The sequence below is a fragment of the Globicephala melas genome, chromosome 14, assembly GCF_963455315.2.
Source record: "Globicephala melas chromosome 14, mGloMel1.2, whole genome shotgun sequence".
In the NCBI taxonomy this organism is placed as follows: domain Eukaryota; kingdom Metazoa; phylum Chordata; class Mammalia; order Artiodactyla; family Delphinidae; genus Globicephala; species Globicephala melas.
The window spans coordinates 83,659,602-83,687,409 of record NC_083327.1 but is presented as its reverse complement, the minus strand read 5'-3'; the positions used below and the strand labels follow the sequence as shown (position 1 = coordinate 83,687,409).

General features: G+C 35.3%; 1 protein-coding gene across 7 annotated transcripts in view; it reads right to left on the bottom strand.

Annotated features, from left to right (window-relative positions):
- Nucleotides 1–1,091: 1,091 nt before the first annotated feature.
- Nucleotides 1,092–27,808, bottom strand: part of QKI (QKI, KH domain containing RNA binding) — a 143,262-nt gene continuing 116,545 nt past the window's right edge. The window contains exons 5-8 of one of the 7 annotated variants that reach the window (XR_004038701.3): nt 15,446–15,533; nt 13,714–14,013; nt 10,879–13,000; nt 1,092–6,936 (exon numbers count right to left, since the gene is read on the bottom strand). Coding sequence is in view for 6 of the 7 variants with exons in the window: in XM_030852970.3 (XP_030708830.1) it covers nt 6,920–6,936; nt 10,879–10,953; nt 13,714–14,013; nt 15,446–15,533 (480 nt within the window). In the remaining variant the exon portion in view is untranslated. Of the gene's footprint in view, nt 6,937–9,144; nt 13,001–13,713; nt 14,014–15,445; nt 15,534–27,808 lie in introns of those variants that run through there. The other 6 variants (XM_030852971.3, XM_030852972.3, XM_030852970.3 and 3 more) reach the window with 6 other exon arrangements.

Here is a 27,808-nt window from a genome sequence, read left to right as displayed (position 1 = left end):
TGATACTGGGGCAGTAAGGAGTAGTGGGGCAGTGTGTAACTGGGAGCTCTTGGTTTAAAAGGGATAGTGGAATTCATCGGTTTCAGCTGACGGCTACCTCAGGCACATGCAGGCTGCAGTTTTCTAGATAACTTGCTCTTTGAAGAAGTGTAGACTTTATGAATAGATTTTAAAAAGTCTACTGAGACTTTAAATGCTGGCAGGTAATTAAAGCAACAGCAATACTGTAGAGGCCAAACCAAACGCCGTCTGTGGGCAGCTAGCTTGTACCCATGCTCTGGACCCAGCTTCTGTCGGCTTTTAGAAGCATGTGGGGAGAATACTGCTAAGGAAAACAAAGGTTCTAGTGCATGATCAGAAAGGAGGAAAAGAAACCTGGAGAATGGATTTATGACTAAGTAAGGACTGGGGAATTTCAGGTGCAAAGGAGCCCTAAAACTTAGATGTCAAGATAAAATCTTTGAGAAAAGGTTTCAAACCACTGGTATTTTTACCAATTCTTCTTTGTTCAAAAAATTGATGACACTACTCCTTTTCACATAGCCTACTGGATCAAAATTTGGTCAGCACTCCTTTCTTTTTTCTTACATCTAAAAACTACATGAGAATTGTACCTGAAGTTTCCTAATTAGAAACAAGTATTTGGGATGCACATCCAACTGAGAAACATTGTAGTGAGTCTGTTTACTGATTTCCTTTTCTAATCACTGGAAATCAGGGAAAATGTTATGATCAGCTTGTAGTGAAGTGAATTAGAGCTCCAGGATGTCACATTCTTCTGCTTTCTTTTAAACAGTGTTAAAAGCACCAATAGAAACTGAAAGTGAAATGTACATTCTTTATTCTGATGTTTATAAGTGTGGTGTGTGTGGGGTTTTTTTTGGGGGGGGGTAGGCATAAGCAGCATTTTCAGCTGCAGCTGGCTTGAGAGGATGAAGCACATGCACTTTTTCCAGTTGGTTTATTGCACGTCATGTACAGTCTTAACGTGGTTCTCCATTCACATAGGATTTGGGAAGACCTATTTCAACTTTTCTATGTACAATTTCCACAAATAAAATTCTAAGTGTTTTATACACACCACTACAATATAAACCACAAAAGATATATTTGGTAATCAAAATTTCTCGATAATAGCATTTTTAAAAAAGGTATAAATTTTTTACCATGGGAGCTGTGCTTTTCCCCACAATGTGGTGTCTTTTGCCACGAAGGGACAGCAAAACTGTAAGCAATGAGAAATCCACGTTGTGTTGCTATCTGCTGCACCTACCAACTACTTCTCCTGAGAATTAATTCTTCCTCCTCCTCTCCCACCCCCTGCAATTAGAGCAGCAGAAACACAGAAAGGAGAGTACTACGCTTAGGTGAACCAGTTTGATTCAGCATTGAGTACCAGGTAGGCATATAATTTTGTTACATCTCTTCATAGCAAAGGCAGTTCAACTTAGATAATGTTATGTTAAAAAAAACCACAGATAAAATTACATGTGTGTACCAAATGAATATTTCTAAAAGTAAAATTGTCTATAATATGAATTATTTTTCCATTTTAAATAAAGGTATTAAGAAACTTGTGACAATGTTTAACAATTACCTTATGTACTTAGAAAGTTTGAGTCCAAAAAGTTTTCTGGGTGATTTCTGCTATTAAATAATGGATTGTAATTTAGCAATACATTTCTTTCTACTAAAAATGACTTGCTGGAAATGCTACAATTGCTAATTGTTATCAAGGAATGACAGACATCTTATTCCAAACACACAAACAAACCCCTCCCCCTCCCCCCAAACTGGAGAAGCCTTAGACTGCCATTTATAAAAGTGTTAGACTTAGCTGGTAAAAAAAAAAAAGATTGATTTGGTAATGAGCAATTTAAACCTGTTGTCCGCTTTTGGTGTACTAGAAAATTTAGATCCTTCATATTTATCCAGTATTTTAGAAACTTAACCACCTCCTATCTTGTGTAAACATATGCACATCTTGGCTTTATGGACAGGGTGCTTCAACTGCCCTTTTAGGTGGACTCTGCCCTACAGAGTAGGTGTATGTGAATATCGACTTTCATACTACATTTTTCCTGACATTTTGCCTAAGAAAAAAATGCTTGACTACTAAGTACATTAATTTCACCAACTTCTCGACTGAAAGCTTAACTTTCAATTGCTTCGTCAAGTACTAGTAGCATAAAACAATAAACTGCCTCTGGCATTTTATCATTCTAACAACTCGGTGATTCCATTTTTTATACTATTACAGCCTGTATAAAAGTGGGTTTTGTAATGTTATTTCTGTCTTTTAAAAATGGACTTTTACAACATAAAAGGTGGCAATGTGACATAATTATACATAAAAGTAGTACTCTTAACTGAAAATGAGATGAGACTGCATTCACAGGCTTCAGAAAATGTGGAATAAACTGTATAGAAATTCTTCTTCAATTTCAGTGACATGGTGCCATGATGACTTGCATATTAGCAGCTTGAATGACATCTTCAGATTTTTACAGAATATATATTAGCTGTATGGCAATGTGAACTTTTACAGAGTAGCATAGTAAAGCTCTACCTAATAATAATGCATCCCCCCCCCCCACTGGAGAAACAATATATTTGTTTGATCCAAAGAACCATCTCAACTATGATTAAATCAGATGCTGTCGCTATTCTATGTATTTCATGTATGTATATATACTATGGTAGTACTTTGATTGGTTAATAGCATATTGGTGTTATGTCTTCTGTAACATGTGACTCATTTTAGCCCCAAATTTTAGAACTTTAAAATAAATAAAATGTAATTTACAAAAATAAGCATTATTTACAAATGCAAAAATTCATCCTGAGAAATTTTATTATCCAGGAGAACTATTTCACAGAACAGGAAATACCAATATCTGTGAAATAAAAATGCACCTCAAGAGTTACACTAAAGAATTGATAAGTAGAGGTCAATTTACCTAGGTTGCAGCCAAGGAAAGCATGAAGATATTTAATAGATCTTCTTAAATTGACCTGCATGCAAAATCATGATATATATAACTTTTCAAATGCTATTTCTTCTCCCTTAAACTTCTTATATTAATGTATTCTGACTGTATTTTTAACAGGGTGAGACATAAAGCTGAGTGACGCTGAGTGACGCTGTTTGACCTCCTGCTGAGGGTTCCACGAGGAGAGGCGGGTTTGTGGTTGTTGTGAACGGCTTACTCTGGACTGTCCTGAGACACAGAGCCACTCTACCTTTGGCTTTACCTGTGTTTAGCCCCTCTAACAGGAGCAGCTGGCTAAAACAGTTCAAAACGTCTTTATAAAGGAAAAATGTCCAATTAAAACACAAATCTGAATAAAGGTAAGACATCAGATTCCTTGCTTTATGTGACCATAAAATTATCTACTTATAGAAATTTCAAAAAATGGTTCAACAAAGAATCAAACTGGTTTCTTGGGTATATCATTATGACGAATCTCTTTACTCTTTATGCTGTGAGCAGACAGTGATTATTTTGGAGAAGGAAAAATAAGAAATTGTGGAATTAGTAATGCAGAGGTTGAAAGGCAAGTGGCAAGACTAGAAGAACGCCTCAAACCAACACTACTTTGTTCCCATCTCTATTGGCACCTACCTACCCCCCCACCCCGAAGTAAAAGCCCAGAATAACCAAAGCCATTTTAACAGTAGTGTGCGGAATTGTCAGCTGACAAACAACATAAAAACAAGTCACGTTATGACTATGTTATCTGTGGTCACGTTCTTCAGGGTTAGTCCAGGAATTCAAGACTTTACATTCCTTTGTCTTTATTTGTTTATTTTAATTAAACACGTAAAGGTTAATAAACAGACATAGTCCAGAGTTAGTAGGTTGGTATTATAACATTTATTAAAATAATGCTATGGGTTAATAGAAACAGCAAAGAACCAAAGAATTAAAATGCAAGCTATGTAAAATCCCAACTAAAACCCGAAAGTGTCTAATGTATTCATTCATTAGCTAACTAAAAGCCCAAGAAAGACAAGACACCCAATATAATAAAGTACTGCAAAACAATTGGCAATTTTCAGTTATCAAAATTGTGGATTTTGCATTTTTGTATCCTTTTCTCAATCAAGAAAAAAATTCTTTTTGAATGTTATATAACATACATATAAAACAAGATAGAAAAATACATTATAAACTTGTAACAATGGCTGTAAATACATTATCTTACATGTTTCTCATAGGCAATAGGTTGGTTATGATACATAGATAGCATGAAACTACTGAGATAATAAAGAATAGACAAAAATACATGTCAGCTGTACGGTAACATACAAGCGACACTCCCATCTACCCGCACTAAAAAATTACATAATACTGTCAGAAAAAAAAAGTCTTAAAAACTACATATTTTAATAAGAAATAAATTCAATAAAGAATGATAATACTGAGAACCAAGGCATTCAGAGATTTCAAAAGTCATGCTTTTTTTCAGTTGATCCAAAATTTTGTCAACTAAGTTTTCAAACGTTTGTTCAGAGCCAACATTACTCATAAATGTCACACGTTTATTTCAAACATTTACTTTCTTCCCCATAAAAGACCTTTGATAAACATCTAAAATGTCCAGGTATAACATAGTTGAGATGAAACTAGATCAAATACTGGTATCATTTTTAAACTATCACCTCAAGTGTTTGAGTGTCGCAAATTTATTCAACCAACCAAACAAAATAAAAATCAAAATGGCACAGCATATATTGTAAATAAATCAAAACAACTGTATGTGTAACAGAAAGACAAAGCAGTGGCATGTTAAACTAAAGCTAGCTGAATACAGAACAATGAATGTCTATTGCATAGTAAATAAACTGAAAACGGTTTCCAAGTGAGACAAGATGATGGAGGAGGTCACCACAAAGGTGCTTACTGAGCTTACTGCTGACCTTTGACTGTGAAGCTGTGAAGGTGTGTAAGAGGGAAGGAGCTGACGAGCTGGGGAGCCACCGCCACCTGATATCTGCCACGTCTGGTACTGAGCAGTTAATGATTACTTAAGAGTTTAGATGTCGGCTTTGTGCACAAATCGCTTCAACTACAAAACTGAACTTCGTAAGAAACTGGAAGTTTAAACTCACATGTAGTTGAGTATTATATGCACAATGATGCTAGTTTTTCACATTCTTTTAAAGTTAAAAAGGGGGCGTTGTTGGCTTAGGTTACTAAAACCAGCAGAGATGGACTACCCAGTGATCTGCTTTGGTAGAAACAAGTCCGATTAAATTTGGTTCATTTAAAAACCTTGTTTTCCAGAGTGAAAAGCAGAAAGATTCGTTTTTGTGAAAAAGGTTGCTAATATAATATATTGCCTCCAATTAATAATACAAAATCCAATACCCCTCCCCCCCAACAAAATAGAGCTCTAATTTTGTCTGTAAAGTGCTGTTCAGATCACACATAATTTTTATTTCAGAATCCTTTGGACTAACATTAAATATCGCAATAACCAAAAGCACACAATTATGATTTTAAAAGAATGCTTTAAACCTTACTTGCTAGGCATCAGAAAAGTTATCAAATTTTTTCACAGTATCAGATTTGGCAAATTTATATCAAGGTAACGTGGCAAAAATCATATAATTCAAACCATCAACTCATTTGTCTCCCCTCACATCTTCTTTCACATACTGGGCGACTGAGTAACATGCATTAACTTGTATTCTGAGGGAGGAGCTGATCTTACAGGACAGTTGACTAAATGACCATGAAGGAAAATAAGGCACTTTCTTTTCTTTAGACTTATTCCAATACTTAAAAAATAAAAAAAAGACAAAAAGGCTCTTTTGGTCTTTTGTTTCTTGACAACCACCAGAAAAAATCATTTCATGAAATAAAGGGTTTCTTTGTTCTTTTTTTTTTTATAACACTTGAAAGTATAAAATGCTACATTTCCAAAAATATATATTTTTTTCTGCACCAGCACCCTTGTATAGTAAAAGTATCTACTTTTTGTTCATTTGTTTCAATGCACTACACTTTATCTACAATTTCATTACATGTATACAGCAAATAGGCAAGCATGGCTTTTACATCCTTAATGATTTTTTTCTATACAGGGAGGTTTAAAAAAAATATTTGAACAGTTTGCCCAGTAATGTGACACATAATGCATGTACCTTGTTCTTGTGTATTTTTTAAAGGAGGTGTAAAATAAAGGTTCAGTCATTTTAACTCAGATATTTATCTTTTTAAAAATAGTGTTGCAGTTTTGTTCTTTGCATTACTTTTCAAAATTCCTTAAGTTTTTCTCTCATGGCACACTTCTAATACTTCAAATTTTGGCAGGCAATATAAAAAAGGCTGCAACTTCTGCCCTTTGAGGGCACTGTAGCGACTAAAGAGCATATCAAATTTTGAATACTTTTTGAAATCACTTCACCAATGACATCCCTGACCAAAGGTTCATGCATGATGCATCATCACACAGTACATTCAGAGAGCTTTGACTCGCTATGAGAAGAAAAGATTCCTAGAAGTCTCTCACAGTAACTGCCTCTGTCACTGAGTAGTTAAGGGCCATCTGTCTCCCCTTCTGAAGTGAGGCCTTCTTACCGTTCGCTTAGGGTGGGACATTAAAAGATGATCAGTGCTGTGGGATGAATTGGGCCTTATTGCTTTACTACTATTCAGTGCAGGTTCTAGAACCACTTTCACCCAAACAGAAAAAAGAAAAAAAAAAAAAAACCGAAAAAGAACAAAAGCTGAGTTGGAGGACAATTTCTTTGTCTTTTGTTTGGTTAGATGGTAAGACGAACGGACAAGTGCCTCAGCTCGCTGCACTGACGACAGGCAAGCAAAGGCGATTACCAGTTAACTGATCAGCAGGCAGGCATGGTCAGGTCATCATTGGGTGAAGAGTTCAGAGGTCAGAAGGTCATAGGTTAGTTGCCGGTGGCGGCTGGGTGGTTAGAAACAAAAAACAAAAAACAAAAAAAAAAAAAGAAAAGAAAAGATAGAGAAGAGATTAGTTTCAGCTAGTGACGGCTTAATGACAACATGAAAAACTAATCACAACTAATAAAAAAAAGCATGTTTAATTCTGACAAACTGATTGACACCATCTACAGAATACAATAAAAATCATGACAATTTCATATCATGATTTGAACAAATGAAGGAGAGCCCACTCCCACAAAAAAACAAAATAAAAAAAAACCAAAAACTGTTAACAGGAAAAAATAGAAATAAAATACAACTAACAACTAATAGTTAGTAGCAGTCAATGAAGAAAACTGGAAAACAACAACAATGAATAGGTTTGGTATACAGAATTCTGAAACAGTCAGTGCAGTTATCAGTATCTGACTGCTATTAAGCATTAGTATTCTCTCAGATGCAAGCATTAAAGCAACTATTAATGATGGATGTGATTATTAATAACTGATGATCAACAGAAATGAATCTAAAGAAATTTAAATTTTTATGAATAATTTGGTTCAACATAAACTCTGGGCCAAACAAGGTTTCTTTTGTTCAATAAATGTTTATTGCTTTTTCAATTATTCTATTTACAAACAACATGGAATTTCTTGGCCTCATGACACAATGCAATACTAAACTGTAGTCTAGCAGTGTACGAAACATGGGAACCAGAAAAAGGCCAGGCCTTCTGCACTAGCCAACACTTTCCAGTTGAAAATACTATTTTACACATATAGAACACTTATAAAATGCACTTGCATGTAAACACTGTAAAATCCTGCCATTTAAAATTCTATACTCAAAAAGCTCTAAGTACATCAAAAAATAGAAGAAATTTCTAATTGATACCAATAAGGCATTTTAAAACTACAAACAGCTTTCTTTATTCAATTTCAAAGCTAATACTCTGCAAATAACAATAAAATCTGACATTTCATATACATTCCTGCTTTATATTTTATATTTTAAAAGAAGCCACCTGTAAATACTATTTTCTTTTGCAAAGTAACAAACAGAACAAAAAAAATTAAAAAAATTACAGTAAAACATAAAGTAGTTCTCAAGTGGAAAAGTTATCATTCCCAATGTCCTTGAGTTGCTCCTTCCTTAATCAACCTCTGTCACATTCTGCTTCACCAAACTTGGTCCACTTAACAGTAGTATGATTTTTAAGACTCATTCAATAGCTTAATTATTTCTACTATATTCTGAGGTTTGAGAGAATTTTCTGTACTGTTGCCACTGTGACTAAGGCAGAGGAGATGTAAATGAAAAGATATTCAGTGCAAAGGCAGATTCTGTGCCACTTCATAAATCAAAACCCAGTAGGTGTAATTTCACAGAGTGTAAATGATCTATATAATGGACTGGTTTACCTTCATATAACAAAAATGCTTTCTATAGTCTATCATTTAGGATACCTTATAAATACTACAAAAATACTGTATCTTCAGTGTGACCAAATCTTCCCTGAATTTCTTAAAAATAAGTGGAATTTTATTTAAAAACTGCTATTCCAAAATCAAAGAAGAAAATAAATATTTAACATGATGTAGTCATACCACTTCATAGGTACTCCAGAAATATAGAATCTTAAAGCATTTTTGAAATCACTTAAAATTTTGATTAAAATTGTATTAAGTTTCTTATAACAAATTATATAAACGATGGTTTTTGTAAAATTATTTAGAAAAATTCTGATTATGTTTTTTTGCGTGTGGAATACATAAACAAACTACCATTTACATATATACCAGTAAACCTAGACTATATCCTCTGCCAAGTCCTGGCCTCCTACAGTACACACAGGTGTATCAACCGTGCAAAAGCACTTATGGTTCATCACAACTACAAAGTCAGTTGGTCTTTTATAGGCTTCAAATTCAGTTTTCAAATTATGTGTAGAGGTGGGTTTACTTTTAGTAAAGAACTAGGTATTTCTCAACCATGTAGTACTCTAAATGCTCATATAGAATTACATGGTTATATGTCTAAGGGCTGAGTTTCCTTGCATTAAATGAATACTTACACTAATCTTCCCTTCAAAAGATTAAAAAATAATAAAAAAAAACCCTCAAAAATAGAGAAAACAGTAGTATCATAAAATAATTTAAGTTAAGGATTTCAGACCTCTCCCTTAGACCCAGTGAGTGCATACAGTGATAGTAACAGCAGTATATGAGTATTTGTTATTTAAAAAAAAAAAAAAAAAGGTAGCATTTCGGTTTGCTGACATTGCATTTTTAATAAAAACAGTGACAGGACTAATCCAAACACATATAACTACAAAAGAGCCTCACATGGAATGTGCTGTCATTTCCAAATACAGTAAAATCTTCCTAATATTTTCAACTATCTCAAGGCACTGGAGTATTAAGTAGACCAGTAATTATTGTGTTAAAACAAAATTATGAGAAATCTCCTAAAAGGGGCATGTAGGGAAAGGTTAACAGAAGAAAAACTACTTTTAAATACTCTTTAGAACTGTTTTAGACATGAACAATGTGGGGGGAAAAAAGCTCTGATTATTCAAGGAATTATTTGGTTTCCTTAAATGGCAAGTTACTTAAAAAAAACATTTTTTAAAAAATTTCCTCCTTCACTAGGAGACTTTTTCTGATACACAAAGGGTGGTTTACTTGTGCATGACACACTGACACTTAACATTATCTTCATAAATAATCATTGAGCTTGGGGGTCTATTTATTGAATAATCTCTACAAGTAATATATGTATTAGTTAAAAGTCTTCAAGCTAATTATGTATGATGCTATCATCAGTGTCTCTGGGAAGATTTTATTCTCATGTGGACAACACCTGTATCCAATATTTATCATCAGTATTCAAGATAACCATGTAGAACAGGTAGGTCTTTCTTAAGTTCATAGAAAATGTAGGATTGGGGTATAAATACATCACCTTCCACCACTAATATTAGAGACTCTGATCAAATTAATTAGTAGGTAATAGATGTGCCATAATAGAAGCTTGTGAAAAATCCTTTTTTATCTTGCTTTGGATTCCTACCTTGTAATGACAAACTTAGAAAACAATGTCAATAAACCGAAACCGTCACTCCTCAATAAACATAAATAATTTTATAAAAGGGTCCAAGGGCATATATAGGACACAAATTACAAATGTTGAAAAGGAGAAAAATGAAGACTTATTTCCCAGTCACAGGTTAGTCAAAAAGGATTTTCAAACAGCTGGATTCATGTCACCACAGAGCTTCAAGAGATAGTTTACGTTCAGATAATATATTTTAGCAGCAAATAACAAAAATCAAAGGATCCATTTTGGTAAGAGAATGTAAGAATAAAAGGGAACTGATTTTCTGATTTATAAAAAAAATCCAACTTCATCAAAGTTATCTTCACAGTCCTTTGTTGATTTCAGCTAAGTACTTGACATGTATACCCTTGTGTATACAGTGGTTCAAGTATCTTATTAAAAAGGAAAATGGAAACTAAATCTTCAGTTTTCTCCAAAAGGACACAGGAGGCATATATTCCTTTACTTCTCTCGTTAAAGCACCATCCGCTTAGTTCATTTTGCAAAACCAACCCAAAATTTCAGAACAATTAAAAGGTAAATTTTAGCAAAAATTATTCCTGAAAAATAACTAAGGCAACATGAAAATTTAATAGCTCCCCAAAGGGATTAATTTACGTTTTAGTAGAAATAAATCATTGTACATACTAATATAGAATTTAATAAGTTAAAATATGAAGGGAGGAAAAAAAACACCCCAAAAAACCCAACCCTTAAACCTGTCAATTATTACAAATTAATTTAGAAAAAGAAAAGAAACGATGTGCAGGCAAGCAGTGATATCTCTTCCATCAGGTGTGGTGTAACAAATCTTATGGACACCCAACGCATTTCTCATAAACAAGAACTGCAGAACTAAACTAACCTCGGTCTGCGGTCACAATCCTTTGGTAAGGATGGACACGCATATCGTGCCTTCGAACTTTAGTAGCCACCGCACCTAGTTAAATTGCAATTACCAAGACAAAGTTAGAGAACATTCACAAGGGAAAAGATAACAAACATTAACAGCAGGTTTATCAAAATGGATTTCAAATGTTTGTTTACTACAAAAGTTTTCTTTTAGGAAACATGTTAAGGCACAGTAGTCTTAAAATTAACCATAATATGTTGTGTATATATGCATCTATTAATATTGCATTCATTTCAATAATCTTGGCCTTAACCTATTTTATCCATTCATTTACAATCCCAAGTTACAGATTTCATGAACTCTATTAGATCCAAACATAGTTAAGCTTTACTAGTCACATATTCACTGAAGTGCCTTTCTTGCAGCAGGACTACTTAAATAATGCCATGTTTAATACTGACAATTATTTGCTAACCTTAAGACCACTTCCAGAGTCTATCACTTAAGAAGGTTTAAAAGCAATTCTTAAAGCCTACAGATTGTGGTTCTAAACTTTGAGTCAATAAGTATGAACTGCAATGAATTAGGTGATTAGTAAAGCAAACAGTATAGTACACTTAGCAGTCAGTATACTACTATACACTCCTTTATAAATTACCGTTACTTTGTAAGATTACAGCCTAAACCAATTAATAACATACTTTTCCTTTCTATCAGTGTGCAAAAGTGCAAGTCAGTCACTGACTGCTAGGCTAAGCGTCCCTCCCACCCCCTGGAGGCTGCTGAGACTAAGCATTTGTTAAATTCAGATCTGATGAGGGTTCAGTTAAGACCGTTCTTGAATTCTTAGCCTTTCGTTGGGAAAGCCATACCTAAAGATAAAAGGAAGGGAATTAAAAATTAGTCATCAATGAAGATCTGATGCTAATACCAATCTCCTCACTACCACCAACACACATGTCTGCATCCGTTTTGAAGGGCACTGCTCATTTTAAAATAATATGATGAGACTTGATATATAGCATGCATGTTATCTGTGTGCAAATTTATTATAACACAGCAATTTGAAATATTTTCTCAGTTCTCCAAGTGGTCAATATCATGTTTTACTGCTTAGGTGGCAAAGCGAGAAATAAAATTGATAATGGAATCTTGTCATTTAGTACTCATTATTATTCATCTTATGAATGTCAATAGGTATCTGTATATTTTGCTTTCAATTTTGTCAGTCTAATAATTAAGTATTATAAATAAAAATTTTCCAACACAACAAAAGCACATTGCTTTAAAATGAGAAATTTTACTGCAGTGCCTCTTGCTGTTTCTAAGCAGTAAACTGGTCCATCACCCCTTTTTTCATTTTAGAAAAACTAATCTTATGTAAGTATAATTCCACGAGGCAAAATCAGCGAGATCTTGCATTCAGAGTGCTGGAACAGCAGCTGGTGGCTAAGAGTGCCAGCCCTGCAGGAAGCAACAGTCAAACTCCTCGAACAGACGCTGTGCGTGCAGCAGAGAGGAGCTCTGGGGGAAAGGAGCAGGCATGGGGCCACAGGACAGAGCGTTAACAGAAAGGAAAACGTAAAGGGGTTATAGGTTACATGTTATTTTAAAAATGCTTTGAGAAATATGCAACAGAAACAGGCCTCTCATAAACAGTTCTATTGTATAATTCTGACCTATAATACTTTTTACAATGATTTAGAGATAAACAGAAAACATGTACAATAAAATGTATCTGCTCATGAAACAAAAGGCACCTGAGTGCATGCACACACACAGATAACATACAGAGCATCGTGGCTTTTTTTAATTGAACAATGAATTTTCAAGTTTAAATCTTAGTGTCCGGGTTCATTAAAGACTTTCATATTTTTAGAAATCAATATTAATGCTGGGAAAAAAAGAACTTAAAAGATCAAAGTCCTAAAAGTCAACAACATGCATGCAGCACCAAGGTCATATACAATTCAAGAAAAAAGAATTCAAATTCTGTCTGGTAAAACAAAGGGGCAGCCCGGAAACAGTTTGTTCCACATTGACTGGTCGTGTTAGAACAGCTGCTGTACTCTAGTCCTTCATCCAGCAAGTCAATGGGCTGAAATATCAGGCATGACTGGCATTTCAATCCACTCTATAAAAAAAAGGCATCAGTAATGTCTTTTTCAAGCACACCACTTTTTGTTCATGTAAAACCGAGCATTTATAGCATGATCTTAATTTTCGTCTCAAATGTGATTCTAATTCAGTGACTTGGTATTTACTTCATTCCATACTGTACTACTGAAATTAAGAGTGTCTCTTATGTTTAATATTAACTAGGACTTCAAAAGAGAAAAGCTGAAGAAAACTGAAGAATGCAACTATTGGTCCCTTTCATATTTTAAGTGATCACAAATATTAGAAAACACACATCAGTTTTAAAAATATCTCAAAAAACTTTCACATAGAAGTTTAAAATTTAGCTGACAAATAAATCTCCGACACAAAAGGAATCTAAAAACTGGGTGGTGGAGCTGATGAAGAGGATAGGCCAATAGGTGGGATCTAAAACTCAGAATTGACCGCAATGATGTCAAAAATGTGAAAAGTATTTTCTGTTTAAAATGTTCATCTCAAATTTACCCAACCAAAGTGAATTTCAGTCACCAAAGTGAATCTGAATAAATTTAAGGTACAATTATTTACAGGAGGAAACCCTTATAAGAGGCTGAAATAGAACAAAATTTAGTTTTCAGTCTTTCTAATGTAAACTTGTCTCTCTAAAATGGATATATCATTTCAAAGTCTGGGGCAGCAGAAGTTATGAAGAAAAATGTCATTAACCATACAGGGAGAACAACTTACCTAATACACCGCTAGGTTCAATAGGGTACTCAAGGATCGATGTAGCTGGCGCCAACGTGTAGGGGTATTCATAGGGCGTATAGATTAAACCAGCTTCGGGCCCTGGAGGGACTATCGCAGCAGCTGGGTGAGGAGTTCCGTTTGGCATGACAGCGGTCTGTATCTGTCTGATCAAAGGCATTATGGTAGGGCCAGCTGGCGTAGGGGTGCGCAGGGCAGCTGGCGGGAGAACGGGCGCAGGCCCCGTGATAACCCTTGGAGCGGCCTGGGCTGTGGCTGCAAGAGAAAAGGCAAGGGCTGCTACAGTGAAAGCGAAGAGATTGAGAAGGAGGCACAGGGACAGCCAAAGGCGAGACGTGGGAAACGAGAGGGCAGGGAAGGGAAGGAGAGAGCAGAGAAGAAGAAAAATAAAAGGAAATCGTTAGTACATGCGCTGGTCACACAGAAATGCCAAAGCACACCAACCAAATGCAAAACAGCTTCCCCTTCCCCAACGTGATTGAGAATAAATGTGCAAACATTAAAAAGCCACTGGGGAAAAAAAGAATGAGACCATTAAAACAGGTTATATTTACTTCATATATCGGATATATCTATGTTTTTAAGATTTCATGAGACTAATGGTGCATGCAGAAGCACAAAAAAACACTTGCATTAAAAGATGTTAAAAAATACTTGGTAATTGGAGTCCACAGAAATACAGTTTTGGTATATTTCTAAAGAGTAGCTTCAGTTACAAATGAAGGAAAGCATAATTTTCATTGTATTAACTTAGTCAAATAACCAACAGTTATTAATTTCCTGCATCTGTAGGAATTAACTTCTTTATAGAAAAAACAATACAAAAAAATGTTACATTCCTAAACACATGACTATTAATGATATACTCCGTTTCATGAGTAAATTAAAGCCAACCATTTGTAAAAGTAACCACTCTAAACACACTAGGGTGCCTATATTTGGGAAAGTTGGCTATGTCTTTAAAATTCTATTTCTTTAAAAAAAAATTAGTAATTTAAATGACATCATGTTCATATGAATGATGTGTAAAACTCAGATTGTCTCAAAATATAAATTTCACATTATTTCATTTTTAAATATAAAAAAGCAATCCTCTTACAGTTTATGAAAGCATGCACAATACATATAAAGGGGAAAATAGGATTAAAAAATAGTATCATCTACTGCTCTCTGTGAACTCACACATAAAATCAACAGAGAAAAAAATACTGGAGGAAAAATGTGCAAGCAAGGGGAAAGAATAGAAATCAACAGAAGAATCACTGCATTCAGATATATTCCAAATTAGCTTTTATTTTTTTTTAAATTTTGTCCTTTGCATAAATGTAACAACACTGCATCCAGATATATTCCAAATTAGCTTTTATTTTTTTAAAAATTTCGTCCTTTGCATAAATGTAACAAACTAGAAGTCTTAAATCTGTAAGTTAACAGAAAATTTCCCGAAACTCTTGAATTTAGAAGTTGAAATTTCATCAAAAGAATAAAAGTTTGTAAACTCAAAACTTAGGCATGCTGGCATAAAATAAAAATCAAGAGAGTGCCCTCAATTCTTGAAAGCAGTAAAAATGGGACAGTTAGTCCCATATCAAGTGACAGTTATTTCAACTCTTCACTTTAACTGTTCACGTATTGTGCTGCCAAAAGGGGAGAGGTCTGGGGACAAAACAGCTGAAACAGCTGTAGCTCTGAGCCTCAGTCTCATTCTTACGTGATTTAATGTTGGCATCTCTGTAGGTGCCATTGAGAATCGCAAGCTCCATCAGCTGCATCTTCTTCAGGCTGTCTTCTCCCTCCGCCTATACATGGAAAATACAAGAGCACTAAGCACTTGAAATGGTCCATACACATCACAGCCATATCTATGCACAAACCTTAAAATAGGTATCATGTGACTATAGCCATCTGTTTCAATCAGGGAAGAAAGATCAGGGAACCAAAAGGTGCTACATGCTGAAGCCCATTCTCAGTAATGGGATGTTGATACACAGGATACTCTCAACTGCTACCAGCTACATTCCTAAGGTAAGCTACACTGATTTATTAATGTTCTTCTAAAAAGCTTTACTTTTAAATGGAATCAATGGAAATATTAGGTAAATTAAATACAGTATAGTCTCTACAGTACCTATCACTCTGTTGAAGAGTCTAAAACTCAAATGTATTCATTAAAAGACAAAAAACAAACTGGGATTTTAAACATGTAAGATTTGACTGTGGTATGCAGGTAAGGAAATTTGTTTAATTCTCCCAAAAAGGAAAATTTAATAAAATCATAATCATAAGAATTTCTAAAATTTGTGTATATATTCTCGTTTCTTATGCCAACATCCCGCTCTCCCCTCAATTAGCAAATGCTATCAATTCTAAAGCAAATCCATCTTTAGGGGCATCTGATACACTGTCCAAGCCAAGAAAAACTTAGTAGTGAAATGGGGCACTATTAGTAATTATGCAACAGGCAAAACCCAGGGATGCCTCTGATCATCAAAATGGCCATTTCATTTACCTTGGATTTGCCCCACACCCTCTCCATTTACTGTTGTCACCCTTGCTCTTGTCATTATTGGTATATTACCAAAACTACTACAATAATGTGTTAATAGTATCTGTTCTCCAATCAATCTATGCACAATGGCCAGATTAACTGCCCAAAACAAAACTTTCATCTTAATGTTTCTTAACATTCTCATGTCTTAAAACCCTTCATGGTCTCTTGCCATCTAAAAAAATAATAATACATTTAAATTACCTATGGCCTGGCCCCAAACTATCTTCTCAAGTTAAATCAATCTATGTTCTTTACACATATCTTATATTATAAATCAAGCCAAATCACTCCGTTATTCATCTCTGTGCATATTCCTATTTCCTCCATCTTGAATGCTTCTCTGCACTCCATTCTACCCTTCATCCTTCTTTCCAAATCCTACTTCATCCCTGCAGACTTCAACCTAAGTGCTACCTTCTCAAAGGGCTATCCCTAGATCGTATTTTTCTGCCCTGAATTAGTTTGTTGTATATCACAACTACCAAGCAAAGAACAAGCTCCTAGAGAACAGAGCCTATTTCCTATTTATCACTGCCTATCTTCCCACTCATCCCATCTCCCCAAGTCATTTGCTAGGATTTAGTTTTTAAATGACTGGTATGAGAAATCTTAACTGTATTTACAAATCTCAAATGTCTAAATCCTGCAGGATAAACTTCAGGAACAGAAAGATGAGGTTCATCCCTGAAGACGGTGGCAGAAATGGAACTATGTGCTGTTCACATATTTTATGCATTATCTAAGCCTCGGGACTTAATATTTCAAAGGAAAGTAACCCAATAATACATTTTTCTGATATAACATTGGTCCTTCTTGATTCAAGAAAGGAGCAGGTGACAAACTTCTCAGTCCTTTCCTATTACACAAAACTCTATCCCTGGCACTGTAACAGCACATGGGGCACTACAGTTTGTAACAAAGAGAACTGCGAAGTGGACTTCTAACAAACTACAAAGAATTTTTTTTAAGGTAAGTGAAAACATCATGAAGACTGATGTGCCACTGTCGGCATGTTCCACTGCCGACTTTTCGGTAACCTACTCTGCAGTAGCAGAAAATGGAGAAGATACTCGCACTCTGTGGAATTGCTATTCCTTGATCCCTATGAACATGTACAGATGAATGAAAAAAAAGAAGTAATATTATTTATTTGAAAGACACATTACTTGCTAATGATAAAAATAAGTAAGCAATGTCACTGGAAGAGAAGAATTAGAAATCTATTATGGGGCTTCCCTGGTGGTGCAGTGGTTAAGAATCCGCCTGCCAATGCAGGGGACACGGGTTCGAGCCCTGGTCCGGGAAGATCCCACATGCTGCAGAACAACTAAGCCCGTGAGCCACAACTACTGAGCCTGCATGCTGCAACTACTGAAGCCCATGTGCCTAGAGCCCGTGCTCTGCAACAAGAGAAGCCACCGCAATGAGAAGCCCGCGCACCTCAACGAAGAGTAGCCCCCGCTCGCTGCAACTAGAGAAAGCCTGTGTGCAGCAACAAAGACCCAATGCAGCCAAAAATAAATAAAATAAATTTATAAAAAGAAATCTATTAGGATAAAACTGCATAAACTTGTCCACTGAAAACTAGTGATACTAAAAATTAAAATTTGCCACATCGTTTCAAACCCAAATCTATGTGTAACAGAATACCAAAGTAAGTATATAAACTATACTCTATATAAACAGAAAGAAAAGCAACAGGTATACCTTCAGTCACCTTCCACAAGAAAGTGGTACACATTTGAAAACGTCAGAAAAGTAAGAAGAAATAAAGATGAAAGAAGAAGTGAGGTGACACAATGCCTCATACACAGTGCTGTACAAAGAAGAGGAGCTAGAACACGTTTTCACTGAACAGCTTCTTTCGGATAACAAAATAACCACACTCATTAGCTGGTGATGCAGTAAAACTTGGGAGGAAGGCAAAGAAGATGATGGAAGAAATACATGTGTGCATGTGCAGGGCCTGTGCATACATGTGTGTGCCTTTTGCAGGGTACAGGAAATGAAAAACTGATCTAGTGACATCAACAGAGGAGGATAAAAACCAGAGCAGCACAGCTTTCACTAGGTGGTGTCAGTGAAGTGTGTCATAATGACACAGTTGCTGGAGGCCACCAAGACTTACAAGTTACGAATTACAGTATGTACACTGAATTATATCACATTATGGCAGGCTATACTAGTATCTCCTAGCAGAACACAGAATTTAGTCGGCAAAGCTGGAATTTGAACCTGGTGGTCTCACTCCAGAACAAGCTTCTCTCTTCCATCCTCACCACTCCTACCCACTCTGCACTCACAGGGCATGACGTTATGTGTCTCAAGAGACAACTATGGACATTTGGGTGGCTCTAGTTTTGGGATATTGTGAATAATGCTGCTATGAAAATTCTCCTACAAGGCTTTTTTTGTGAACATAAGTTTTTATTTTTCTTGGATAATTACCTAGCGGTGGAACTGCTGGGTCATGAGGTAAATGTATTTTGCATGGAAAACATTACGTGAAGATTATCAAAACACTGTAACACATTTATCTTTGAAATATAAGTTTAAAAATATAACAAACATTGATAACTTCTCTACAGGTCCACTGCCCTGCATCTAAAACCTGTGACATCAGAAGTGTTTTGAGAACTTTTCAGATTTGTAGAAAAATAATATACCAATGATTACATAACATTCCCAATGGGTCTGGTGGAATACTTCAGTAATCCAAACTATAACAAACATAAAAATACTTAAACTAAGTGGGATTAAAAAGACTATAAACACACTTTTCTGGACTTTTTGGGGTTTGCAATTATGGATGACAAATTATGGATCTGTATAAATATATATAATTTATGCATGTATTACTTAATATACAGCTATGTTATCAGCTATATTTAACAGCTATGTTAAAAGTGATAGAAATAGATCATGGTTAATATTGGATCAGAGTAACATGGTTTTAATGTTTTAAAGTAGAACAATTTATATACTGTTCTACTACCTTATTAGAATTAGATATTAGATCTTCATCATTTAAGCATTTATACTGCATAACAGATCTATGGCATTGGTACTTTATTATCTCGGAGGCTCAAAAAGATTAGGTAGCTCACCCAAGGTTATACAAGGTCACAATGCAAAACCAGCTTTCAAACCAGAGTACCTGATCCAAAGTCCTCATTACCTTCTCCAATGTCATGCACGGTGACTTAAAGTGGAAGCACTTTTTGAATTCATCAAAGAATTCACGTAAGAAATGAAGAAAATTACGTTTATTTGGTATTTTAAAATCTATAAAGTACACATTAAAAAAAACCCCACTACAACAGTGTAATTAAGTACAACGGAGCTAAAACAAATGTTTATTTCCAAATAATTAAAATGTCAACTAACACAATAATCTGAACCACTGCCTGTAATAAAAGCCCAAACTTTCCAGCTTAGCATTCAAGGTGCTGAACAACTCCTATGCAGCCCTATTTGCAAATGTTTTGCACTAGTCAAAATCATCTGTCCACTGTCCCCTAGAATATATACTTTGTGCTTTTCTGCCTCTAAGTTAGACAAGATCTTTTCTAGCAGCATGCTGCGTATGCCTCTTTTGAGAGCCCAGAGATAGATCACTGGCCTCTCCAGAGTAGCCTTTGCTAATCATTCCCACAGATAATGATATCACTTTCCTAAATTTATGCTACTCCTTTTGGGGAAATCAATCATATAGAGCCATGTGTTATCTCTTCTTTTCTATTTTTTCATGTTGTTTTTAGGAAATTTCTTACGTGACCTGTAGGCATGAATCAACTAATAACCAATACACCAGTCTTCTTTTTGCCTCCAATACCTTGCAAACATGAACTTACTCAATACATTTAAAAAAAATGGATTCTTACTTTTCTATAAATTTGAAGTAATGAGTAGAAAAGGTTTTCCAACATTAAAGTACATGACTTAATTCACTTGGAGAACAGGGCTGAGCAAACAGTAAAGAGAAAACAAAGAGTGACCACAGTTTATAAACAGTTTTAATACCAATCATCGCCTGCATCTGCCCTGTCAACTAAAGAAAACTCTGACAAAGAACTTAAGGACTTACACTTAAATACAGGGTTTTATACAGGACAGTGACATAACAGCATGTCTTTAAAGGCTTATTCTGGTATTTTGTGAATGGACTGTTGGGGGCTCAAGTATGATTAAAGAGACCCAGTCACAAGCTTTAATCCAGTCCAGGTGACAGAAGAAGAACTGGACTGGGGTGGAAGTAACACAGACAGAAAAAGTAAGTTAACTTGACAGGACCTGATGACTGACTAGATATAGGGGGCGAGGAAAAAGGAGACATTAAAGAATGATGAGATTTTTGGATCAAGCAATAAAGGAGATAGTGACTCCATTTAATGAGAAGACAAAGGCTGAGTGAACTTCCAAAAGTTCTGGTTGAAAATATTATGCTTGAAATGCTTATTTTAAACACCCCAGTGGAGATGTCAGGGAGACAGCTGAATAAGAATCTGAGGTCTACTTTTCAACTTAGCCTATAAAAAGCGAGTAGAAAAATTATCTCCCACACCATTTTCAGAACATTTTTCTCCAAGATGATACAGCAATTATTAAATTTCAAGCTGACCTGCTATATATGCTTTCAAATGCTGGGTCTAGAACTCTATATAGTTCTATATCTTCTAGGCCAGCTGGTTTGTTAGGCTCTATCCAAGTGAGGGGCATTAAAGTGAGAATGAAGAGCTGGCTGAGGGGAGAAGGAACGCCGCTCCCTCCGGCACCAGCTGTTCTCAGCTCTGCACCTACCTTGCCAGGGGCAGCTGTTTGCAGGCCCCACACTCCTCTCCCGGTGCTTCTAGAACCAGCTTCGCCGAGCATCCCCAGCCCTCAGCCACAACCAGTGTAGCCACTCTTCTGAGCTACTGAGATTCTATCACCAGCCAAGTGGCACCACTTTGTCAGAGGTTCTCCCTCTGCACAGAACTTTCTCAAAATGTCTTAAGATCTAATAACAGTACCATTTTCTCTCTTATCTCCCAGCCCTGGTATAATAGCTGCTTCCCGGAGTTTCTAAATCTGAATTACACTCTTATCTCCTTTCTCCGTTTTTAGTTCTCAACACCCACTTAACCAATAACTTTATTAATTCTCTGTTGAAATACCTAGTGTGGTTTCTGTTTTCCTGATAAAGAATTGGCTCCCCAGCACTGCTTCATCAGAATCTGAATTTCCCCGCCTGGCATTTATGGCCACATCAGCTTCCTCTCCTTTTATATCACCAACTTCATTCTGTGTCAAAAATCTAAGTACACTCTATGATGATCTGTTATTTCTTTAGATTATTTAAAGGTTCCTTGATTCATGTTCCTTCCTTTTCCCAGTCTTCACTGTTCAGTTAACAGAGGCTAATGAGCACCTACTATGATGCAGATACTCTGCTAATGAGTCCAACACACCAAAAAAATGATATTCACAGATCGAAGTACATTAGAGAAATTCCCAGAATCATTACAGAAATTCAATATCGAAAAGATGTATTGGAACTGCTATACTTAGGTGGAGAGGCAAAGTCAAATTAACGTCATTACTTCATCTGGGCAATCGAGCCTGCTCATCTTTTACAAAGCAAGCCCGTAGTTCAAATAGTATGCAAAAAAGGCCGTTTCACTGAAAAATCCGTGGGTCAAAATGTTAGAGACACAGTAAAGGGGAAAGAAATCTTGTCATGTATTTTTCTATTTCCCATTAATTACACTATGCAATATACTCCGATTTAATCACAATACCTGGTTCAGCAGCAACAACTTAACACAGATAAAGCAAGGTAACGCAGAGAAAAAGCATGAGGCATTTTATTTAATCAGAAAAGCTTAAAACACTCAAACACACACACTCACTGACAAACACATATACAAAGCTCCATACACTACATAAACTACATTTTATAAAACTAACAAACACTTTTACCTTAGGGTAATACATTCTGTCTTTTTTTGACAAGCTATAAACAGATTCATCTCAAAGCAGTGATGATCTCGGAAAAGAAAAGCCACGTCTACTAGAAAGCATTTATTCCTTTCTATGTGAAATATAGTATGATACAATTTGAAATATTTTCTATAGTAAGCTTAATAGAAATGACAAACTTTTGAAAGATTTCTATGATCCACAACTCAGGCTACATACTAGTATTAGTAATAAATAAATAAAGATAGTAGATATAAATAATGATAGCAGATATAAAAATAAACATAAATAATGATAGAGCCACATCATTATTTTATAGGAAAAAACAAAAGACCTCTAAAGTTGACTGTATTGTAGGTGGACTTTATCAAACTGTATGGCTGGGGCAATAGAAGAAAGGATAACTACAAATTGTGAGCTTAAGAGAGCCTTATCCTATAGCAGAAGATGAAGAGTGAGAACCTGAAGACAGGGTCTAAAAATCTATTTGCTGTGAGAGGTATACAAGAGGAGTAGGCAAAAATATACTATGACAGAAGCTGACACAGGGTGTAGTGGAAGACCAGATGAAAAAGTATGGGGAAAGAATCACAAATCACTTTAAGGATCTGATGATAACCACGGACTGTCTAGAATACATACAACGGTATACAGACAAAATGTGATGCACAATTGTAGGGGGTTAACCATGAGAACTAAACTCACCTATGAGTATCTGTGTTAGAACTACTAATTCACCCCAAATGGTCTTGAAAGACTTCCAGTATAATGTCAATCTTCTACAGGGACTCTTTAAAGTAACCCATTTTTCACTAGGAGATATTCATTATATTTCTGAGCCATCAAGCACAGTCTAATGACCTCAAAGGAGAGCAGAGGCAGAAAGCTACTTGGTCCTTAGAGCAATCTGAAGTCACCGCTGCCAGTTTTCCTTATATTCAAACTATTTTTGGATATAATCATTATGGTGACACACCTGAGGCCTTTAATTTTGGTCGACTCCCACCTTAACTTTTTTTCTTTGTTGCTTCATAAGCTATCTAAAGGTATACCTTCATTATAAATAGTTGACTAAAACTTTGAACTAAATTAAGGCCAAGGGAAAACAAAGCAGGGAAGGCAGAAAGGTTGGTAATTTCTTCAAATGCCAGCTGGCAGCATCTGACCTCTCTGACGCACAGGAGCAGCAAAGGCAGTGAAGGCAGATCAGACTGTCTTTTGCACTATAATTTTTGTTGCAGATTGTCGAGACATTTATCAGTTTTCCTTGGTCGGAAAAAAATAATTAAGCTAATTAAGTATTTCATTTTTTAAAAGACTTTTTTCCCCCTGGGATTTGAGTAACAGTTTCTATTTTATCTGTTTATAAAGAATTTAACCTTCCTTTATCTCATTTAATCCTCTTGATAACTCTGTAAGGTATATAACACAAGTATTATCTCTTCCACTGGCTGCACTTTAGGGTAAAATTAAACAACAGATAGGAATTCAGCTGCCATGTGAAAAAAGCACTTGAATACTTCTTATGCTCAGCCATCCCGTGAGAGTGAGAAAGCCATGTTCGCTTTAGTCACACTTGAAGAACCAAATAACAATAAATAGAATTTGGAATGTAAACAACACATTCCTTTAGGGATGAAAAATATTTTACCTCTGAAGTAAATTGCAAATACTCTCCTATTTCTTAAGTGGGAAGCTATCTACATAGCAATCTAAAAACCTCATTTTAAAGCAGGCATAAAATAAATCAGGGAAAGTTAAGTACAGCAGTTGACTGAACTTGCCTTAGAAAACTTTTCTTCTATAGCAAGACCAATTGTGAGTGGAACAGCTGTTGTGCTAGAGTACACCATACCTTAGAGGAAAGCAATCTAGGAAGTTCCTCTACTTAAGAGATTTGAACCTTATTAACTTTTACAGTAAACCAATAAAACCACTCTCCTTAAGCAAGCTGATTATGCATGGTCATTTTGGGTTTGGGCTCTTCCTGTATTCTTTGTGGCTGCTATGTTTACCCTGTATTTTGAGGCGTTTTATGAACAGTAAAAATCACACCATATCCAATAATGAACCCATAAACGTTTAGTAACATAAAATTATCAATAGAAACAAAACTGAAAAGTGGTGAAAAAAATATAAATGCCAGAAAGCATTGTAAAAAACCCAAGAGTTCTTTCTTCAAAGAGCAGATGGAACTTACTGTAAGTCATAGATGACAGTTGTGTGCTGCGACCTCAAGTCTTGGCTGAATGTTTAAATGTACATAGTGTCAACAGATGTGCTGGGAATGGAACAGGTATGTTCAGGCTGCCAAGGAATTCCCTGTAACACCTGATGAGTTCATCAAGGAAGGGAGGCACTGACTTCCCTGTCGGTTCAGTGGTTAAGACTCTGTGCTTCCAATGCAGGGGGCATGGGTTCCATCCCTGGTCAGGGAACTAAGATCCTATATGTGGCACGGTGTAGCCAAAAAAAAAAAAGAGAAAAGAAAAGAAAAGAGGAAAAAAAAACACACAAAAAAACAGGGAAGGGAGGCACCTGCCTCAATAGATTTCTTTCCAAACACACTAAACTGATCTATTTTGTAAAAGGTACCAATGATATACCACCAAGGAGGGAGAAAACAGTACCATCTTAAGCTACCAAGGACAGAATCATTAGTCTAAACTGTTTAGTAGGATATACCCAGGAACTGAAAGCAGAAAACACTGAAGTCACTGGGACTTACAAACAAATTGACTTAGGTATTGTCTTTTCAAATCTAGGTGCTTCTATGTTGCTTTAAAATTGTATTTTAAAATTACCCATAATCTACCGCTCTAGGAAAACAGCATTTTTATTCCCACATGTCTTATTATGAATGGAATTTTTCCTTTAATATTTGTTATTCAATTTTATATCTTACTATTTTTATGAAATATTCTACCAACATTTTTTGTATTATAGTCCTTGAAATTCTAAAACATTATATTCATTATATAAATGTTTACTGAAACACTATCTCTTGGACAGGTTTTATTAACTAACGAATAGTTTGCCCTCTTGGAAACTGGTGGTGGGCGCGGGGGCAGGGGGACTGGGGAAAGGAACTGGAAGCAGAATTAAGCAGTGAGAACTGACTGACAATAAGGACCTTCCAGAAACACACTGCAACGGTGCTGAATGAAGTTTGGGCTGGTGATGAACAGGGAGGGAAGGCTTTGGGGTATCGTTACATAATAATATAACAATTTGAGACCTAAATGATGAGTGAGAGTTAGAGGGGAGAAAGAATGAAGTTGGTTCTGAAAAAAAGAACATGTTCAAAAATTTAGAATCAAGAGTATGAAATAAATAGTAAAGCTAGTAAGGTAATAAGTCATGCTCAAGCAACTGGACGTACTTCTTGGGAGTAATTAGAAGTCATCCAAGTGTTTTAACCTAAGGAGAATCATGATTAGATTTCTATTTTAGAAGCATCACCCTAGCTTCAATAAGGAGAATATTTGGAAAAATACAGCAAGATCATCAAGATTAAGAGGCAATTATAGGTTCCTAATCCAGGCAACACATAACGCTATCTGAACTGAGGTAATTCCAGCGGGGATGGAGAGACAAGAACAGAAGTGAGAGATGGTGAGAGGGTAAAACCAACTGTATGTGTGGTCAGGTGGTGTTTAACGGTTCCCTAGAGCTCAACATTAACCTTCTGTTTTATAAAGAATTCTGTTATAATAAAATAGATAACTAATAAGAACCTGCTGTATATAAAAAAATAAAATTCAAAAAGAAAAAAAGAAAACTGTTATAAATTGCTCTCCTGATGGGGGACTACTTCTTTTGAATAAATACCATGAAGATGAATTGCATTTATTTAATCCCCTCTTCATTCCAGAAGATGCACACAACGTTAAACTATGTCCTAAAAAGGCTTTTCTAATGTACATGGTTACACAAAGGTATGGGTATTCATTTTATGGAACCTTCAATAACCTGGTTTTATTTTTTAGAGTATCTAAACAAAACAACTGCTAACCAAATGGGAATAATGCCACTGAGTTCCTTGAACAATTCCTTCAAATTGGGCTTTTTCTCAGGCATTAGAGAGCTGTGATTTCCCCACTTTTTTTCCCATGAAAACTGACCATCTGCTAAGATTGTTACAAAAATATTGCAGTTCACTAAAAAGGTTATGTATAAGGTAAACTTGATGATCACTTTTTCTGTGCCTGGCAGCATTCACCTGACAAGCTAGCCCAGTAACAACAAAGAAAGACGAGGGAGTACGAATATTGCTTGTTTTGATTGCTTTTGTGTGTGTATATGTGTGTGTGTGTGCGCGCATGTGCATGTAAAATATATATGTATGTATCACATGTATGTACAATATATAGTTCTTAAAAGTTACTTGTACTTTAAGTTTTCTTTCTTTTAGTATGGAAAATACCAGACATATATAAAATTAGTATACTCTTAAATATGTTAGATTCCATTAGCAGATTTTATATTTCAAATACTTCTAATTTACAAAAATCAGTACCTAAAATTGGGTTCATGTGAAAGATGTATGCTTTATAAAGAATTTGCTGTAATGCATTTCTTTAATTTAGGAATACCCACAAAGGACTGAGTGGTTCAAATACACTTTAATTGGCTTGTAACTATAGTCATGATCAAATCTAAGAATCACTGCTTTACTTGGTTTTTAAACTACAGAAGTATTTCTTCTCCTCAACAAGCTCTAGTGCTTCAGTTTTGTATGATTATTTTGAGGGATGGCACAATTCTTACCACTGGTATTAATATACAGACAGAAAATGGTATTTTTTCTAACATGAGTTTTCATGATAAGAAATGAAAATAGAAAGCAATGAATTAGAGAATAACATACATACAGACAAAGCCGCTATTGGTAAAAATTTGATCGACGTTCCATAGGCAAAAGGAACTTTATGTTGGGATGCTCGATGCTTTAAATATTTGGTATAAATACTTAAGGAATAATTTGCTAATTGTAAAAAGGCAATGGCTCTGGTTCCAGAGTTAGAAGTAAATCAACTCTGGATCTGTCCTGTTATAATTTGGGTCTACAGTACCAGATTTATAGCTTTTTCAAAAATCTTTTGATTACTGAAATTCTCACAGGAAAAAATAACTTTGTTATTGCAAGTTTGAAATTCTCCTAATTTCCCATGAAAAACCTTTTATAAATCAAAGGTTTTTTTTATAACCAAAGTTTTGATTGTTTATTATTTGGAGCACACCTCTTCATTTGTTGCAGAACAGACTAGACTGCATACCTTAATTTCAAAAAACAACTATATTATTAGGTTCCTAGTATCTATAATACTAATAAACATTTGTTCAATGAACATAAGCAGATGCTTAACACACCTGTCAAAACAGTAATGTGTTAGAGATTAAAGAAGAATAGAACTTTTTCTTTAAGAGGTTATGAATAACAAAGCGAAACACTACTACTATTGCATATTAATATGTACTTGTTTAAAAAACCTGACAAGTACTGTGTAGTGTTTTCAGGGAAAAAGTTTCCTATTTGCTGGTCTTTCACTGGAAGTTTTA